This window comes from Lepidothrix coronata, unplaced genomic scaffold, assembly GCF_001604755.1.
Source record: "Lepidothrix coronata isolate B3197 unplaced genomic scaffold, Lepidothrix_coronata-1.0 Scaffold67, whole genome shotgun sequence".
NCBI lineage: Eukaryota > Metazoa > Chordata > Aves > Passeriformes > Pipridae > Lepidothrix > Lepidothrix coronata.
The window spans coordinates 486,771-503,770 of record NW_016690247.1 but is presented as its reverse complement, the minus strand read 5'-3'; the positions used below and the strand labels follow the sequence as shown (position 1 = coordinate 503,770).

General features: G+C 37.3%; 1 protein-coding gene across 9 annotated transcripts in view; it reads right to left on the bottom strand.

Moving 5' to 3' along the window:
• TRAPPC9 (trafficking protein particle complex 9) overlaps positions 1–17,000 on the bottom strand; it is a 455,047-nt gene that overhangs the window by 248,335 nt on the left and 189,712 nt on the right. For all 9 annotated transcript variants that reach the window (XM_017818312.1, XM_017818311.1, XM_017818320.1 and 6 more), the window contains one exon: positions 2,406–2,559. In XM_017818312.1, the coding sequence (XP_017673801.1) occupies positions 2,406–2,559 (154 nt within the window). The remainder of the gene's footprint in view (positions 1–2,405; positions 2,560–17,000) is intronic.

Here is a 17,000-nt window from a genome sequence, read left to right as displayed (position 1 = left end):
TCTTGTAAACAACTTAAGATTACTTACAACAAAACATCTGAACTGTGTTCTCTCAAACATACATCCATTTGGTCACGCACATGGTTAGCAGAGAAAAGTTACCTGGGTTCAAAATAGTTCAAAGATGATGGAATAAAAAAGAGATCACTTGGTCTTACCATTCAGAGGACTTTTGCAAAAATACCTTTTCCAGTGGGAAATATAAGCAACTCTATCCCTTTGTATCCCTTTGTATTTTTCCAAATACTTTTCCTCTCTTAGCTGCACTTAGGCCGACTACTGAAGGAAAAGGCTTATGCAGCTAAACTATTCATCCATTCCTCTGCCTGTCTGTGTATCACTATGTCTGAAATAAACTCCTCTGGCCAGTGTCAAATTACTCTGGTGGAAGAAAAATGTCTCAGAAAACAAGTTTCTTAAACTTAGCAGAAGTGAGAGAAGAATTTTTTTGGTGCACATCTCAACGTTGCTGTAAGAAATAAAAAGGATGAAGCCAGGGGAGGTTCAAGCTGAACATCAGGAGGAATTTCTTCATTGAAAGGTGGTCAAGCATTGGAAGGGGCAGCCCAGTGAGGTGGTGGAGTCACCAACCCTGGAGGTGTTCAAGAAATGACTCAACGTGGCACTCGGCGCTGTGGTTTAGTTGACATGGTAGTATTAGGTCAAAGTTTGGACTTGATGATCATGGAGGTCTTTTCCAACATTAACAATTCTATGATTCTATGAGAAAGACTGACCCTAGCCAGGACAGGCAACGTGGAACAGAACGTACATATTCCTTCAAGGATTTTAAGCACATCTAAAATTTCTTGCCTTTCATTAATTAGAATAGTTTTAGTTTCTGGAACAGAGAGAACGATCATCGTAAGTATTAAAAACACAGAAACTAATGCTTGCACTCATTTAGCACACAAAATTCATGCATTGTTCTGTTGGTTTACTGAGGTACTGACTTACATGTCAGCCACAGCAGTTTGGGGATCAAAACTGGGCTTAAATACATAACACAGGATGGATGTAAACAGTGTTGCCCAGCAACAGAAATGAGTGAGGATGTATTTTTCCACCTTGACAAAATGATTACAACTATGCACTCAATTCCAGCGTAAGAATTCATCTATGCTACCATGGAATATTTATATCTTTCCATAACACAGACATTTTCTAAGTGAGTTCTGGTTAAATATTGACATTTTTGCATAAATGGAACTCTCTCTGAAATCTTGCTTAGGGAATCTGGAATGAACCAGGTACTAGGACTCTTATTTAACAAGACCTTGCCTTTAACAAATCCTGTGCAGGTAACTTAATAATCAGGATAGTTAAGGTTGGAAGGGACCATTGGATGTGATCTGGTCCAACTCTCCCGCTCAGGGAGGGTCCCCAGAGCACGTTAGTCAGGATTGTGCCCAGACAGCCCTTGAACATCTCCTGGGAAGGAGACTCCCCAGCCTCTCTGGGAAACCTGTTTCAGTGCTCAGTCACACACACAAAGATGTTTTTCCTCGTAATAGTTAATAATGAAACATCATTTCAGATCACTAGATAAAAGTATAATTAAAATTATAAACAAACAAAGCATGATTTGATTGCCACTCTTCTCTCATCTCCTGCCACCCACTATCATGTGAATTTGAGTATGATCTGAGTGAAAAATATAAATCCCCTGGAAGGTGCTGAGTATCATCACATGGCATGGGGGGCTGTTGGTTGTACAGAATGTTTCCCTGAAGAAAATCATGAGAAAGTGTATTTTTGACAAGCCAAGCACAAGAATTTTTATAGAAATCGTGAAATTTATGGCAACACCCTTGGTTTATTTTAACTCTAAACCAAATGCAATTTCTTATTAATAATCATAAGGCAATATTTTAGTGCTTTTAGAATGACTAACTCATCTCACAGGTCCTGCCTAAGCCTTAAAAGGCTACACAAGATTAGATATATTACTAAATCTGTAAAGAGGACTTGGAAATAAATTATTCTAATATGTTCTGATTTACTCAAATTCAATTAAATATATGCAAACTCTCTAAATCCAGCTTCATATGTTTCTTCATGATTCAGTTACTTGGTGTGTGGGAGAACAGAAAAATCTGACCCTATAAATCTATTACTCCTCAATCCTAACTATACTTCCTCGGTTCCCTAAAAGTTGGGAAAAACACACAGTATTTATGACAGGCTCAATGACTCAGAAAAAGCCATTACAGGATGACCCAAGTATCACCTAAATAATATACAGCACAATTAACCTTAAGCAGTCTATAATTATGATAAGCTTCATAGTTCTAATTACTTTTCTTTTCAGCAACACTGCTATGAAGTGAGTTGAATTATAAAATAAAATGTGTCATAGGGCATCTATTTATATATTTTTAAAGCAAGTATTTATGAAAGGATATAATTTTCCAGCAAATATCCAGCTTGCTGTTAATCTCCAGACCTTTTGCTTGTTGCCTTTCTTCTTCCAGCTGCTTCGCATTCGCCAACTGTGTCCCATCAGTAGGGGATTCTGGGAAGCTCTCAAAACTGAACTTGTCAACTTGGATAGCCATACTGTAGCAAAGGAAAAGAAGGACAAAAAACAACATAATTTTCACTGTAACAATTTTTACAGGCATTATTTCTGCAGAAACTGCAGAGCACTGTGTATTTGTTTCAGTGGCACCTACTCTGTATATTAATGACATATAAGCTATATGATATATGCTACTGAAAACAGAAGTCTAACCCTATTGATGATGGCCAGATGTTTTACAAATCATCAATCAACATCTGAATGCCCTTGTGAGGGATGCACAAGACATGCATTTGGCAGTTGCAACCATCTGACCTTATTGTGGTTCTGCAGAGGTTCACCACCCACCTCCACTCTTGTGTGTAAAAGCTCCTGGTGTGCTCAAGACTTGCTGGAAAAGCAACAAGACTGCACCAAATGCTGATGAATATACTATTTATACTCATTTATTAATACCAACCCATAAAAAAGGGAACCAAAATATTATATATGAAAGCGTCTCCTGAAATGAACTGTACCACACTTAGAAATTCATTGATTTTACAAGTAACTTCCTGAATTTTCCTTACAAAACTCAGGAAGGAAAGACAAAATAAGCACAGTACTAGGGTCTGAACGTGGCCCTTGATTTCTTTTTAAAAGGATACTTCCATCTTGCTTAGAGTATCTTCATGAATTACAGACAGTATTAATTTTAATATCACAGTACAATTCATTGGTAGCAAATGGTTAAATAATTGCTTTATTAAATGTACAGTAAGGCACAAAAGCTAATTAAATTAAATATAGTACTCTATAATGCATACTAAATACTTATATGTTAAATTAGAATCACTAATCTAATATAAAAGGGAATTTAGACCAGCTCACATCACATGAAATGTGGTTATAGCAGATCTAATATACTGTGCTGCCAAAACAGCTTTAATTTCCTGAATCGTCTGAAATAGAAAAATAATTAGGGAAGAATTAAAATATATTGCTCTTGAGATGACTTTGCACTTAAGCAAAAGAGAGGAGAGAGCAACAGCTCTGAAAACCATTCATGAGGAAAGGCAACTACAAACTAAGAGGGGGTCTGGGAAGGGCATTTCACAAAAACACAGCATTACTATTATTCTTTTACCTATTTCTACTTCTAAAGAGGGAAACATATTCTATAACTGTTGCCAAAAGGAAAACACCAGTAACAAAGGCCAAGAAGAAAGAGCTTTGAAGTCTCCCCAGACCGGAAGAGATTTTCTATAATTACCATTAATTTAAGAGAATCTTGACCCTAAAAGAAACTGAGTGAAAACAGATGGCAATTACAAGCTCAAGGAATAATCTAGAGTCTGTGAAGTTTACTGAGGGAAGATGAATTCAAATAGGCCTATCAAGACCGAGTAAAAAATGACACCTGAGGATAAGCTTCTAACATTCCAAGACTACCTTCTTGGAAGGGAAGCTGTCCCTGCCCATGGCAGGATGTTTGGAAGTAGATGATCTTTAAGGACCTTCCAACTGAAACTATTCCATGATTCTATGACTAAAAAGTACAAAGCACTGAGGCAAAGGTCTCTCTAAGTTACCCCTTCTGCAGACTTCACCTTTGGTGATCTTCACATCCAAAAGGCAGAGGAATTAATCTATTACTCTCTTAAGGGAGGGTTCTGTTTTGGCTATTTTTATTATAGCAAGAGATCATCAGAAGTTCTTCATTTGCCTGCACCGTCCATCAAGTGCTGGGCATATTAAAAAGCTAAACATGAGATGCAAAAGTGGATCACAATAACTGCCAGAATCAAGCCAGAAATAAAGAATGTAATGAAAAACACCCAGATAATACAATCCGAAGAGTGGATTCTGAAAAAATATCAGGCCTGAAACTATGACTAACAACATCAATTCTTACTGCCATTGAAGTATGATTTGATCCAGCAAATGCAGGCTGGGTTTCCTGGATTTGGCACGGGCAATGCATGTGGAAGGCACAACTGGAACATCACAAAATTTTAGTCTTTGCTTCCAAGATCACTTTGTCACTCTGTGGTACGTGAGCAGATGCAAACCCAGTACTTCATTTCTGTTATATACACAAAACTGCTTAAATTCTCACAGAAATACAGGTAGTTCCTACAGTCATATTTTAACAAATTGTCTTAGTTTCTGGACGGTCAAAAACATTTAGAATCCATATCCCAAGGGACCTGGAAAACAGTTCCCATCTAATTATTGTGTTGCACTTTTCTAAGTGATTAATACTTTAGAAAAATATTCCTAACAATATTTAATATGTAACTGCAGGCATTCAGGCTGCATTCCTCTGTTACTGGCAATATGGTAATTTTTTTTCCTGGAAATTAAATAGGAATATAAGTACTTTTTACCTCAATAGTGCACAGTACATCCATGTCAAACTTCAGGAATACAGCATAGATTACTCTTACCAATGGTTCATTGTGCATCTCTGTTTGAAGTAACTTTTATTCAGCTCTAAGTTATGGAAAACTTCAGTAAACGGGACTCTTTGTACTCAGAATCTCTACTAAGTTCTCAAATCTTCTAACCATGCTTTTATTTATACTGTGTAAACTGTATTTAGCACCGTGACACCTCATGTCACATGAGAAGCTACAAAAAACACCCCCAACAACATACTTGCCAGCTAGAAAGCAAAGAGTTGGAGTAAAAGACAAGTACAGAGAGAAAAATATCACACAAAACAGTACTATGAACACAGCTCTAGGTAGAATATATGAAGGCAATAAACAGAGATAAAATATAATGTTTCAAGACTATAGATCCACTCAAAGAAAAGCACAACAAAATTAAATCCTGGCTCTTTTTCTGAAACACATCTCCCTTTTATCATCAGTATTCTGCTTTCTCTTGTGCTAAAAATATTCATATCAAGTTTTGTGTCTGCATTTTTTATCAGTGATGTTGCTTCGGTATGTATTCCTCAGCCTATGGAATGTGTAGTAAACTGGAAGGCTTTGCACAAAAATCAAAACAAAAAATAAATACCACAACCTAAATCAGTCACTCATCCTTAAAACTGTACCCCTACTCAAACACAGCTTCTCCGCTTTGCTTTTAATGTGAAGATTTCTCCCATCTCCAAAGACACATTTCACCAGTGAGGTGTTAACAAATGGGCAAACAATTCCCAAAAAATAGCTGACTGAAGGAGAAAATAGATAAGCTGGACATTGGGTTACAATCACCAATGAAAAAATGGATTTTTTAAAACTTTTTAATTGGTCACATGGACTAAAGCTAAAAGAAGCAGAAGGCAAGGAAAGGTAACCTCCTGAACATCACCCAACTTTGTCACTGGGCTGTGCCTCAGAAAAATGACACTAAAATGTATTTTAGCCATAAAAGTCATCCTGTGCTTTTGTCTTCTGCAGTTACCTTACAACCTGTTTCTTGTCAAGAGTTCTCTGCACTTCTTTTCTCCCCAAATTTGTCCTTGTTTGTTGTGAGTTACAAGAATCTATGGAATCTATATCGAAAGAGGTAAAAATAGACAATTCAGTTTGAAACAAGCATTGGTTTTATTGCAAACAGCCAAGATAACGATGGCTCATGTTGTGCAAGGGCACCTGTACCTTGCCCTTCACAGTAATTACATATCAGAGAAAGCAGAAAAGATCTTAAAACTCAAAAGTTTAAACATATACTCACTCCAGGAAAAGGAACTAGAATTCCATTTTAACTTCTTTGCCTCATGTGGAGCTACCCAAATTTCTTACTAGATGAGTTTTCAATAAATCATGAGATATTTGTATAAAAACATTGCATTATGCAAAAAAAAAAAAATTAAATATCCAATCCTGCAAATACAAAACAGGATTTGTTTCTCTCTGGCCAACCTTGCCTGTGCAGGAGGAGGGATAAAGTAACAACAGATTTCATGAATAATGAAACAATCGTGTTTTGAAACTACTGGGTTTTGTCACGAAATGAGCGCACGTCGCTGTGACAGCTCCTCAGACAACTGAGCATCCTTACAGGGATGCAAATTACTCAAATACAAATTAAGTGAATGAAGAGGAAAAGGTCAGCTCCTCGGCAAGGCTGATGATACGTCTGCACAGTATCATCCCACGTCATCTGTCAGGACAACTTACGGGGGGAAAATATGACAAACCTCCTGATGGTGCTGCCGACACCTCAATGACAGTTGTCTGAAGTCCCATTAAAGCAGCAGTGCAGAACTACCAAAGGCACCAGACAGCCCATTTCACCACTTCCCACAAAATGAGTTTCAGCTTTACTGGAAATCTTACTCTGTCCTGACAACAAAATGAAAAGCAGAAAGGCCTTCGGATGGAGAAAAAGAACTTCCTTCAAATGGCATCACAACTCCTGAGCCAGTGCCTTGCACATCCCTCTTTCCTAAAGCAGTGCCAGTTAAAATCCTGCATCACTGACAGTTTGACAGAAGTGGCAACTGGCAGACAGAATTAATAGGTGATAATTCAGTGAGGGAGTATTGCTGGGAGTGCTGTAAACTCCTGCCCTTGTTCCTGGCAGGACAGCAAGCAGGTCCCAGGCATATCCCATCCTCCAGTGACGCAGCTCAGCTCTTTTCATGTCCTCATCTCTTAGAAGAGGATGAATCTATGAAGTGAAATTAATTATGTGATACTCTCCAAACAAAACAAGGTTAAAAGCAGGCATGGTATTAAAAGAAAAGCAACATAACTAGATTTTGTCTTTCATTAAGTGAATAAAACACTGCTGCTTAGCTTGGAAGAATAAAATATAGAGATATTCCTTATTCAATTATCCTTAGGAAGAAACAATATAACAGGAACCCAAAAACTCTTCCTCATGGCTAACTACCTATTTAAATACTATCATCCATGGATGAGTTTGCAAGCTGCTTCCATAATGAAGCTGAGAGGAGCCAGTTGGACACTTTATTCAATATTATGTTTCCTGTTCTTTTTATCTTATATAAAGAAGACAGAAGGGACACTGAGCCTGACCATGGTACTACTACTTATGCAAAATGTTGAATGTATGAAAAGGACAGTGAATGATTTTAAATTCAGAGAAAGCTTGAAGTGAGGATAATATTCTCGAGGAAAAATAAATGCACAAAGGCAAGTTTACTTTAAAAACTTTGCCCAATTCCATTGTGCAATCTCAGTAATAATGTTTTTATAACATCGTGTTTCAGGTGCATATTAATTCTGTCCTAAATACAAGCCCTCCAGCTGATATAAAACTGGAAGTGACACCCCAGTATATAACACTTTATAGGCAAAGAGGGGCCTCAAGAATCAAATCTCTGGTGAGATGAATACGTACGTATCATTAGCTGAAAATGAGAATGTAAAGTAATGCAAATTAACGTATTCCTTGTGTTTACATCTAATTATTTCACAGTTTGAGAAGTACAATCTATATTTCACTCACTACAATAAAATATAACTGTAAAATTCAGCAGCTCAAGCGATCCATAAGTAACGATCTCTCCTCCTGGCCTAAAACTGACTGCAGGAAGAAAAACGAGGACTTTAATGTCTGAACTACACAGAGCAAAAGATAATTTTTTCCATTAATCTTGAGAAAGGTCAATTAAATTAAAAAATTTGCATTTAGAACTTAATTATTTATTTAAAATAATTGAAGAGGAGATAAAATTCAAACTATAGTGCTGAAGTCTCCAATATTCAACAGTTTATAATTATCTGATCCACGGCGTTTCAGACGATAAAAAGTTAAACCAGGAAAGAATAGTTGCACTGTATATAATGGAATATTTGAAAATGGAGCAGCGTTGAGATAGTTAGCTACATAAATCTTCTGTTTAAATGTGATTATACTAAGCGTGCTGAGAATATAGCTTTTTAATTCCTTGCTCCAAATCTGAAAACCATAAACTGGGAATGAAGAGGCATAACAATTAACTTCTACTTCCCTCTTTTTTCACTCACCCACTCAAATAATTTGGACTCCTATGGCAATCACCATGAAGCAAAACTGTTAGCTACTTAAGGAAATCAGAAATTTAAAATAATAATAATGGTAATATCTGCTCTATAAACACACAAATTTCCACAGGGGGAATAACAGACATTAAAAGTCTTTCATACCATTAGAAAATTTGGAAGAGTATGGTAATACTTGAAGATTGATTTAAATATCCTCCCTTTATCACAGCTGAACCATGCAAGGATTGCAGTCTTCTCGTTATCCAAAATAATGCCATACTGTACCTCCTACCTCTATCTCAGTGGAATAGTAATAATCAGAGAAACAAATGTCAAAATATATATGTTCATATTCAGTTGTTCATGTGTGCAATTCAGTATTGCCTTTATATGGCAGAAAGTTCAAAAGAAAACATATGCAAATTAAAAACATGGAATTTTATGCCAAATATAGCAAACAAGACCAAGAAACCCTCAATTCTACAGTCATGCCTAGTTATCACTCCAGCTGCCTCAATCTTCTCAGGAAAAGACTGAGACCCCAAAATACAAGAAGAAAAAATAGAACTGAATAAGGGAAGCAACTCTGTTGGGTTCAGAACATCTTTTCCAGGCAGCCTCAAGTGGAGGAACCAGGTGTTCACCTGCTGCAACCCTTATCTTTGTTCTGATTCTGCCCACACTGAGCATTAAGGGACAAGGGACAGAACCAACAAGTGTCTCTGCCCCTGGGACACCCCAAAGATCCCAGAAGCACTGGAAAGGAGCACTGTGGTTTGGGATCATTTCACAGCATGGGCCCTGTCCTGTCCCACACTAAGGGTTGTTGCTGCTCCCAGGGCCCTGCAGGATGGTACAAATGGGGTGGAGTTGGGTGCGTGTAGGACCCCAGGACATTCAGAGGGGTCTCACAGCCTCCTGCTCATGACAAACCTGAAGCATCAATTTACTTTCTCTGAAGAGAAAAGGTATAAAAATCCACAATAAATCAATGCTCCACTTTTAAAGGAAAGTGACTGTGACACTGTCCACATCTGAAAGGTTAACTTCAGAGAAGATGCTGAGATCTAAACCAAACTCAAGACACAAAAAACACCAGGACAGCCTGAACATCTGGGAAATCATCCACATGTGGAGTCCATCTCAGTGATTACTCAAGGGAAAATGCAGAGATACAGAGCTGTATACACAACATCAGGAAAATGCAAGTTTCTCATAAAGGAAGTGTTTCAAACATTTTTTGAGTAGAATCACAGGGTGCATGAATGCTCAGTGTGCAAGAGTACACATTTCACTATGGACTGTCACTTCAAGATAAAATTAGACTTTACATTCATAATGAATTATTAATTTACCAGCTACTTGCTTGTCTTGTCTTTTTATATACAAAGACAACATTTGCCCTTTTCCCAGAGCACCGCAGTGGAAGTTCACCTCAAGATGATTTACTGTGATAACCAAATTCTTTTCCAAGTCACTGTTTTCCCACTATAACCTTTGTAATTCTATCACACCTGCAACCTTCACATTTTCTGAATTTCTTAAAGAAACAACAGCTCTTCAGAGTACTGCCTGGTTAGTCCCTTGAAGAGCTTTGTATTCAAGTTAGCCCAGGAAAAGTTAAAATGTTTGTTTTGCCACAGACAGCAATTCTTTTCATAGAGAGAGTTACACAGATTTCATTGCAGATTCTCAAGTCCCAGAAGCAAGTTTTGTGAGTGATGACCAGGGAATCTAGAATCTTTGCCAAAGAGGAAAGCTGGAGGAACGTCAGGACACCACCAGTTTAAGAAACCAAAGCACCAGAACAACAGTGCACAACAGTGCACATCGCCCACCAAAGCAAAGTGGTCCACAAAGTCTGACCTACAAAACTTATTTTTTAACTAGTGCCAGGAATAATGTTCACAAATGTAAGTGGGGGTGCAAGAAGCTTTAATCACGTTCCCTAAATCTCAGCTTACAGTGTGTGTGTGTGTCACCTGAGGAGGAATACAGATTCCATAGCAGCCAACTGCTCAGCATTAATAATAAAAATTATATACATCTCACTCATATGCACACAGTTTCACCTAAACAATTCTTCCCCCAAGACACTGTATATACGATAAGTTTATTTAATGCTTCCTCCAGCAGTAACACCTCTATGTGCATTTAGAAACACTCTCAGAAAACAGTTGTTTTCAGAAAACAAACCAGTAGGGATTGTTCACCTTGGAAAAGAGAATGTGCTTGGGAGACCTCATAGCAACCTTTCAGTACTTGACAGAGGCTTGTAAGAATAAGATGGGGGCAAATTTTTTTAGCAGGATAGAACAAGAGTGATAGAACAAGAGCTAATGGTTTTAAACTGAAGGAAATAATGGCTAATAAACCAAGGTGTAGCTTCTACTGCTTCTGTTGCTCATTATAGTGAGCTTTTGACAGTCCTGGATCCAACTTCAGCCAAATGCAGAGCTAGGATTGTCTTCACTTTTATCTCATCACCTTTATATTGATTTACCTTTGCACACTTTGCCCCACATATCGCTGTGCTGTGCTAGTTGTCTGATGTGCTTTAGTACTATATCAGAAAATGAGGACGGCTCTAAAATACTCTGGTATTTTAGCCAAAACTTCCCATTTGGAAATCACCACATCTTACCAAATAACTGCCCTGCCAGGTGCCCTCACATTCAGTGAGCTGTGACCTTGAGCTCCTACGGGAAAGGGCCATGAAGCCAAAGGGCCACCAGCCTCAGATCTGAACACTAAAGCCAGAAATTCAGTATTTATTTAATTACCATGATGGAATGATACTCATTTTGTAGCAGCTGCCTGTCACATTAACTCCCCTCAGTCAATTAGGGTGGTGTAGACCACAAATCATATACGGACAATGGATTGCACAGCCCTGATGTTCAGGTAGTGACACCTCAAAGAACTAAAGCAAATTTAACAAACCTGTTAAAGTCAAATGAGATCAAAGGGATTTTTACTCCTGTTTCCTATGGTTCAGAAATAGTTTGAACCTAGTAGTCTGGATTTTAGAAAGGAAAATTTCACCTGTGAGCAAAGTCACGCCTGGGAAGCTTTCGCAGAATATGCAGCTGTGTAAAGGAACTCAGAGGTGAAACCAGGACTTCTGGTGCCACTAATAAAAAACCATTTCTTATCAGCTTCATATAAAAAAATCTTTTATATAAGAATAGATTTCTTCACTACATTTGGAGGACATGAGGGAAGGGGGATTATAAATACCACAAGTTATGAGCAGTCAACCAGTGGTGTGAGATCAAGACACCTTGGTTTTACAGACTTCCCTGAGCACCCTTTGTTACTGTGGCAAGCACAAAGACCCAGCTGTGGAACAATTTAAAACAAAATCCCCAAATTATGATCTTTCAATTAAAAGTTTACATTGAAGATATCATTTGGAGTCTGCTACTACACTTCTTCAGAAGTTGCATGGTTTTTAAGATAAGGTATTCTTCCTAAAATGAGGAACACTCTAATAGGATAAAGGAGTGATATAATTTCTCATTTAAGTATTTCACTCATGTCTACTTGAAACAATGCTTTAAAAATATCAAGCTTTAAAAGTATTTATTTTTAGATCAATCTTTTCAGTGCTTCATAAACTGAGAAGGAATTGCCTCAAGTAAAACATTAATCTGGTATTTAAAACGCATAAATATTGAAGGCAAGATTAGCTTCAGCATTTAGTTTTAACACAGAGATTTACTAAGTCTTTTCATTCACCTAAATCTAAATTTTATGAACTATAAAAAAATTTTAACCAAAATTCTGTGATTCTCTGTTTCTTTGGAGTATTCCCTTATAGAGAGAGAAAAAAGCCCTGAAGATGATGGTATCTAAACTTCTGTAAGACAATCTTTCCTTTGTAAGAAAAGGTAAAACTCAATGGTACCAAAATAGAAAACAATTATTTGAGATCTCTTTTGTGAAAATTACATACACTTTCCACTCACTGACTAGATTTATCTGACTATAAAGAAACCCAGGCATCTTTAGATTTAGGCATCCATTTCAAACTGAATCTCAGTTTAGGAATCAGACTTATTCTCCACCTTTAGAGGGGGTGGAAACTCATCATCTTTTCACTTCCAGCTTATGAAAGAGTTGAAATCCACTGGTATATAGATCACCTACACGTTTTTTCTTCAAACCATGCTGTGCCATGCGATTCCCAGCTCCTGCAAAGAAACCAAACCCCCCAAACGGATACATAGAGGGGCACAGTTATTAACATACACAGAGCTTTGAGCCAACTCGACAGTTTTTTTTTCTTTATTCTTTTCCATCTACAAAGAACAATTTAACAAAGAATTTCCAGAGCCATATTATCTCAAAATGACAGGCTACTACTATCAGACAAATTGTACCTCAAAATTGTGTAGCAGTTTGATAAACCTCCCCGTGCCCAACTGAGAAGCCACCTTGGTTCTGACGCACTAATTTGCTCTGAGTGACTCAATTATAGACGTATAAATGAGTTAAAGGGTTAATATTAAAACTGGAAGCACATACTATTAAAATTGGGTTTATATTTCCTATGCTAATCAAATAATACTGTAAAAATACTAAGTAAAGATTACACGATCTGCTTTGTTCTGAAACTAAGCTTTTTACACAAAAGATTTCCTTTTTTATTGCTTACTGTTCTCCATTTCTCTTCTTCCGTACAACTACAAAAGAGATGCCATCAAGCAGTAAATCGAGGAATAAAGCTGCAGAGTTTTTTTTACTCCCATTTATTCCCATTGAGCCTCCCTCGGGGATATACAAATTGGAAATTGCTAAATTATCATCTAATAGGCAGAAACAACGTAGGCGAGACCAATTAAGTAAAAGGCAGAAAGTTGTATTACACGTGTAATTAAATTAAATTCTTTGACTAGACTACATTAGAATTGTTCCCCCCAAAAAGGACAAAACTCGACTTTAATCAGCACACGACACATTGTATGACATGTCACTACAATAGTACATTAAGAGTTTTGATATCACTAAAAAGAGCATTTTTCTTAACTGTAAATCAAGTTACTTCCAGGTGGTAGGAAGTGGGCTAAACAGGAGCATTCCCTCCTAAATACACAAGACTCTAAATTATGCATAATTGAGTACAAAGTCATAAAACAGTAGTTTTCCTTTTTTTTTTAGCTGTAATATCTTTCAGAAGGGTACCTACACATGCTTTTCCCAGTGGGACTGTTCCCTTACAGAAATCCACACACCCTCATAGAGCACAGGAGTGACATAACTAGGGATAATTTTGCTCTTCACCACAATCATCATCAAAAATAATGAGGTAGTGGGGGAGAAAAAATTGCAGTGCCAACAACTCTGATTTACAAGTTTTCTGACTCTTCGTCTCTTGCCATTCTCAGCACTGAGACAAAATACTGCTCGTTGTGGGCACGGCTCAGCCGTGCCCAGAGCCCCGTCCTCGTGCCCCTGCACAGGCACTTTGGTCCAGCCCTTGGAGCTGGAATCCAGGCTGGGATGGAAGCAAATTCCAAAAAGGCAAATACAAGGGACTCTTCCTGGGCAATGAAGCCAGAGGAGGAAGAAAAGAAACATTTACCTCTTCCCATGGTGCTTTTTCCACTCTTTTGCTTTCTGAAAATTGTCTAAACCAGTTAAAAAGTAAGGCATCTCCACCCCACTTGGAGAGCAATACAATATGAATTAGTTAAACTAACAATTGTTCATTTAGCTGCAAATCAGAATATCAGGAATGGATTAACAGCTCTAAGCACAAACTGCCTTTTGGAACTAAATTAATTCTGCAATTGTTCAGCAACCAAGGGGGATGAACAGTTCCACAAACCTGGGACAACCCTAAGCCAAATCGATATTTTCCTTTGAGTAATTCCCAATAACTCACTTTTTATTGATCTCTTCTTATATTTCTTCAGATAATACCATTTCAATAGCAAATCTGTGACCTTCTGTCTCAAGGAAGTTCCTATCCTATTGGAATATACTTGCTAAACCAGCTTAAAAAACCTGGTTAAATCATTATCATTATTTCAATATTGGAAATATCATCTCACTGTTTCTTTCATACATGTACACAAATTAAAATGGAGACTTGGAAAGGAAATAAAGTGATTTTCTTTCTCAATTGAATAGTATGGAAATGCAGGTGGAAAAAGACCCCACACGGCTTAAACTGCCTTGGAAAAAAACAAACAGCTTTTAAAAATTATTGATATTTGAAAATGTTAATTATTTGTATTAATCAGTTCCTGTACACAAAGGATCAAATATAAGTGAGTTAGTGTAGCTGACAGAAGCACTGAGAATAGCAAGAGGCCACACGAAAGACAAAAAGCAGGGCTTGTTTTGGTGAGCCTGTTTTCAGGACAAGCTGTACAGACACAACCAACTGTCTAATGTCACCCTGTGCTTGAAAATATCATTGTACAGGAGTCCAGCCTGCACAGCCTCCCAGAAAAAGCCAGATAAATGACAAGAAGCTCTCCTTCAAAATTACAGACGGCCAGCTTTTACCAGAAAAGGAGATCTAACATCAAAACACAGGAGAGAACACCAGAAAGAGGCTGATTTGAACCCACATGGAGCAGCCTGGAAAACAATGAGCGACTGATGTAAAAATATTCCTCATTCAGATTTAAATTCCATGATTAAAGCCTGACTTTCTGTATTTATTGCCTGTTGTCATCATTTTATCAGCACTCACTAATCACTCCATAACTTACCCCCATGAAATTCTCTATGTCATATTAAACAGGTCACGACTCTGGATATTCTGAGGTCCCATCCTACTCAAGCCCCTGCGTATGCAGAAGGAAAATAAGTGACAGCTGAAATAAGGTGCCAGTGATGCCCATGTTAAGATATGCTTTGCACCAATATATCAAGGGGAAAAAAGGCGATAGTGGTCAAGTATGATGGATCTCTTGTGCCTGACACTGCTGGGCATGGCAGTGCTGCTGCAGGATGAGAGAGGGTACAGCCTGCTCAAGAGTAATACAAAACACACTAATAAGAAGCAAGTTAGAATGTTGTTTACAGAACACAGCACAGCCTAATATTTTATTTATTATTATTATGGATATTTTAAAAAGCATCTCAATGACTTACCACAAACTTCACTTTCCAAATTTACTAGTCAACAAGTCTAAATTCAAATGAAAAACAAGATTAGCTCCCGACTTCCATCATGATGCATATGCTCTTCTACCTTTAAATTAATGTTCCTGAATTTCTTAGCGTTCACCTTTCATTTCATTTTACATGCATACTTTGCTTTTCCCTCCAGTGAATAATAAATAATACACAATATAGAGCATAATGCCTAGGAATAAATCTAAACTGAATTCAGGGGAGAAAGTGAAACAGAGTTGTTACATTGATGTAAGCATCCAAAAGAGTAAGGTCTGATCAAGCAGCTGAAAAGATGACACTTGTAACAATAATGGGTATCAAATATGTAAGAATGGAAGAAAAACAACACCAAACCCTAAAGATCTGCAAGTGCATGGAATTAATAATGATGAAATATTAAATAAATCTACCAGTGTCACTGCATTCTTTTTCTCACATTTCCTCCAAAGTTCGGTAGATCTCATAATGTAGTTTCTTTTCTTAGGGGTGAAAATTTTGATTTTTTCATTATTTTTATTGTCCTAGGCCTTTCTAGGACAATAAATTACTTTTTTGTGACAGTTTTAGGAGAGATGTAGGTTTCCTGATCAGAAGGTGTAAAAACATTTTGCATTTTGATGTACCCTTTTTATTACAGATAAGACATCATCCATTCTCAATCTCAGTTCTATTAATAATTAAAATGATTTTTTGCAACACAACAGTTTTTTCAAAAATATAGACAAGTCCTTAGACAACACTTTAGCCCTGCCCATAAAAGCTCATTGCTTAAACTGAGCTAACTTGAGAAATAATAATACTTCGTTTAGTATGCACTAATGATATTCTAAAATCTATCCTACAGTTTATTGGGTCAGTGACTCCAAATCAAATTTCTTTTGTTTATCATTTAATTCCTGCCTTCCAGTCTTCTAATCCCCACACTCAGATTATTAATGTTTATAATCTTTTTTCCCACTTATCACTATCAATAATAAACTTTTCCAAAGTCTCTGCTATTTCCAAAAGAGGAGAAGTGCAAAGGAAGGACAAATTTCGGCCAAGTAACTAGAATGCAGTTAAAAGTCCTGTAGATAATACATGGTCCAGGCTATAATGAATCCCTATATCATACTCTTGCACTCCAGTAGCTAATCAGCTTTTAATATTTATAAATATGGAAAAGGAAGGTTCTTTACCAAAAACTGAAAGTTCTTTTTTCTGTGTCCACTTGAGTGTTTATGTATTGCCTACACTCACCTGTATGATGTAAACTGCCTTTTTAGCCTCAGCCCTGTCACTTCACTTAACATCTCACTCAAGCCATGACCCCTCCACATGATGGGTCACCTGGAAAATTACCCCAAAACCAGATAGTCTACTTCCCTCACCCCCTTCAGCTTCTCTCAATGTCCAAGCTCAATTCAACT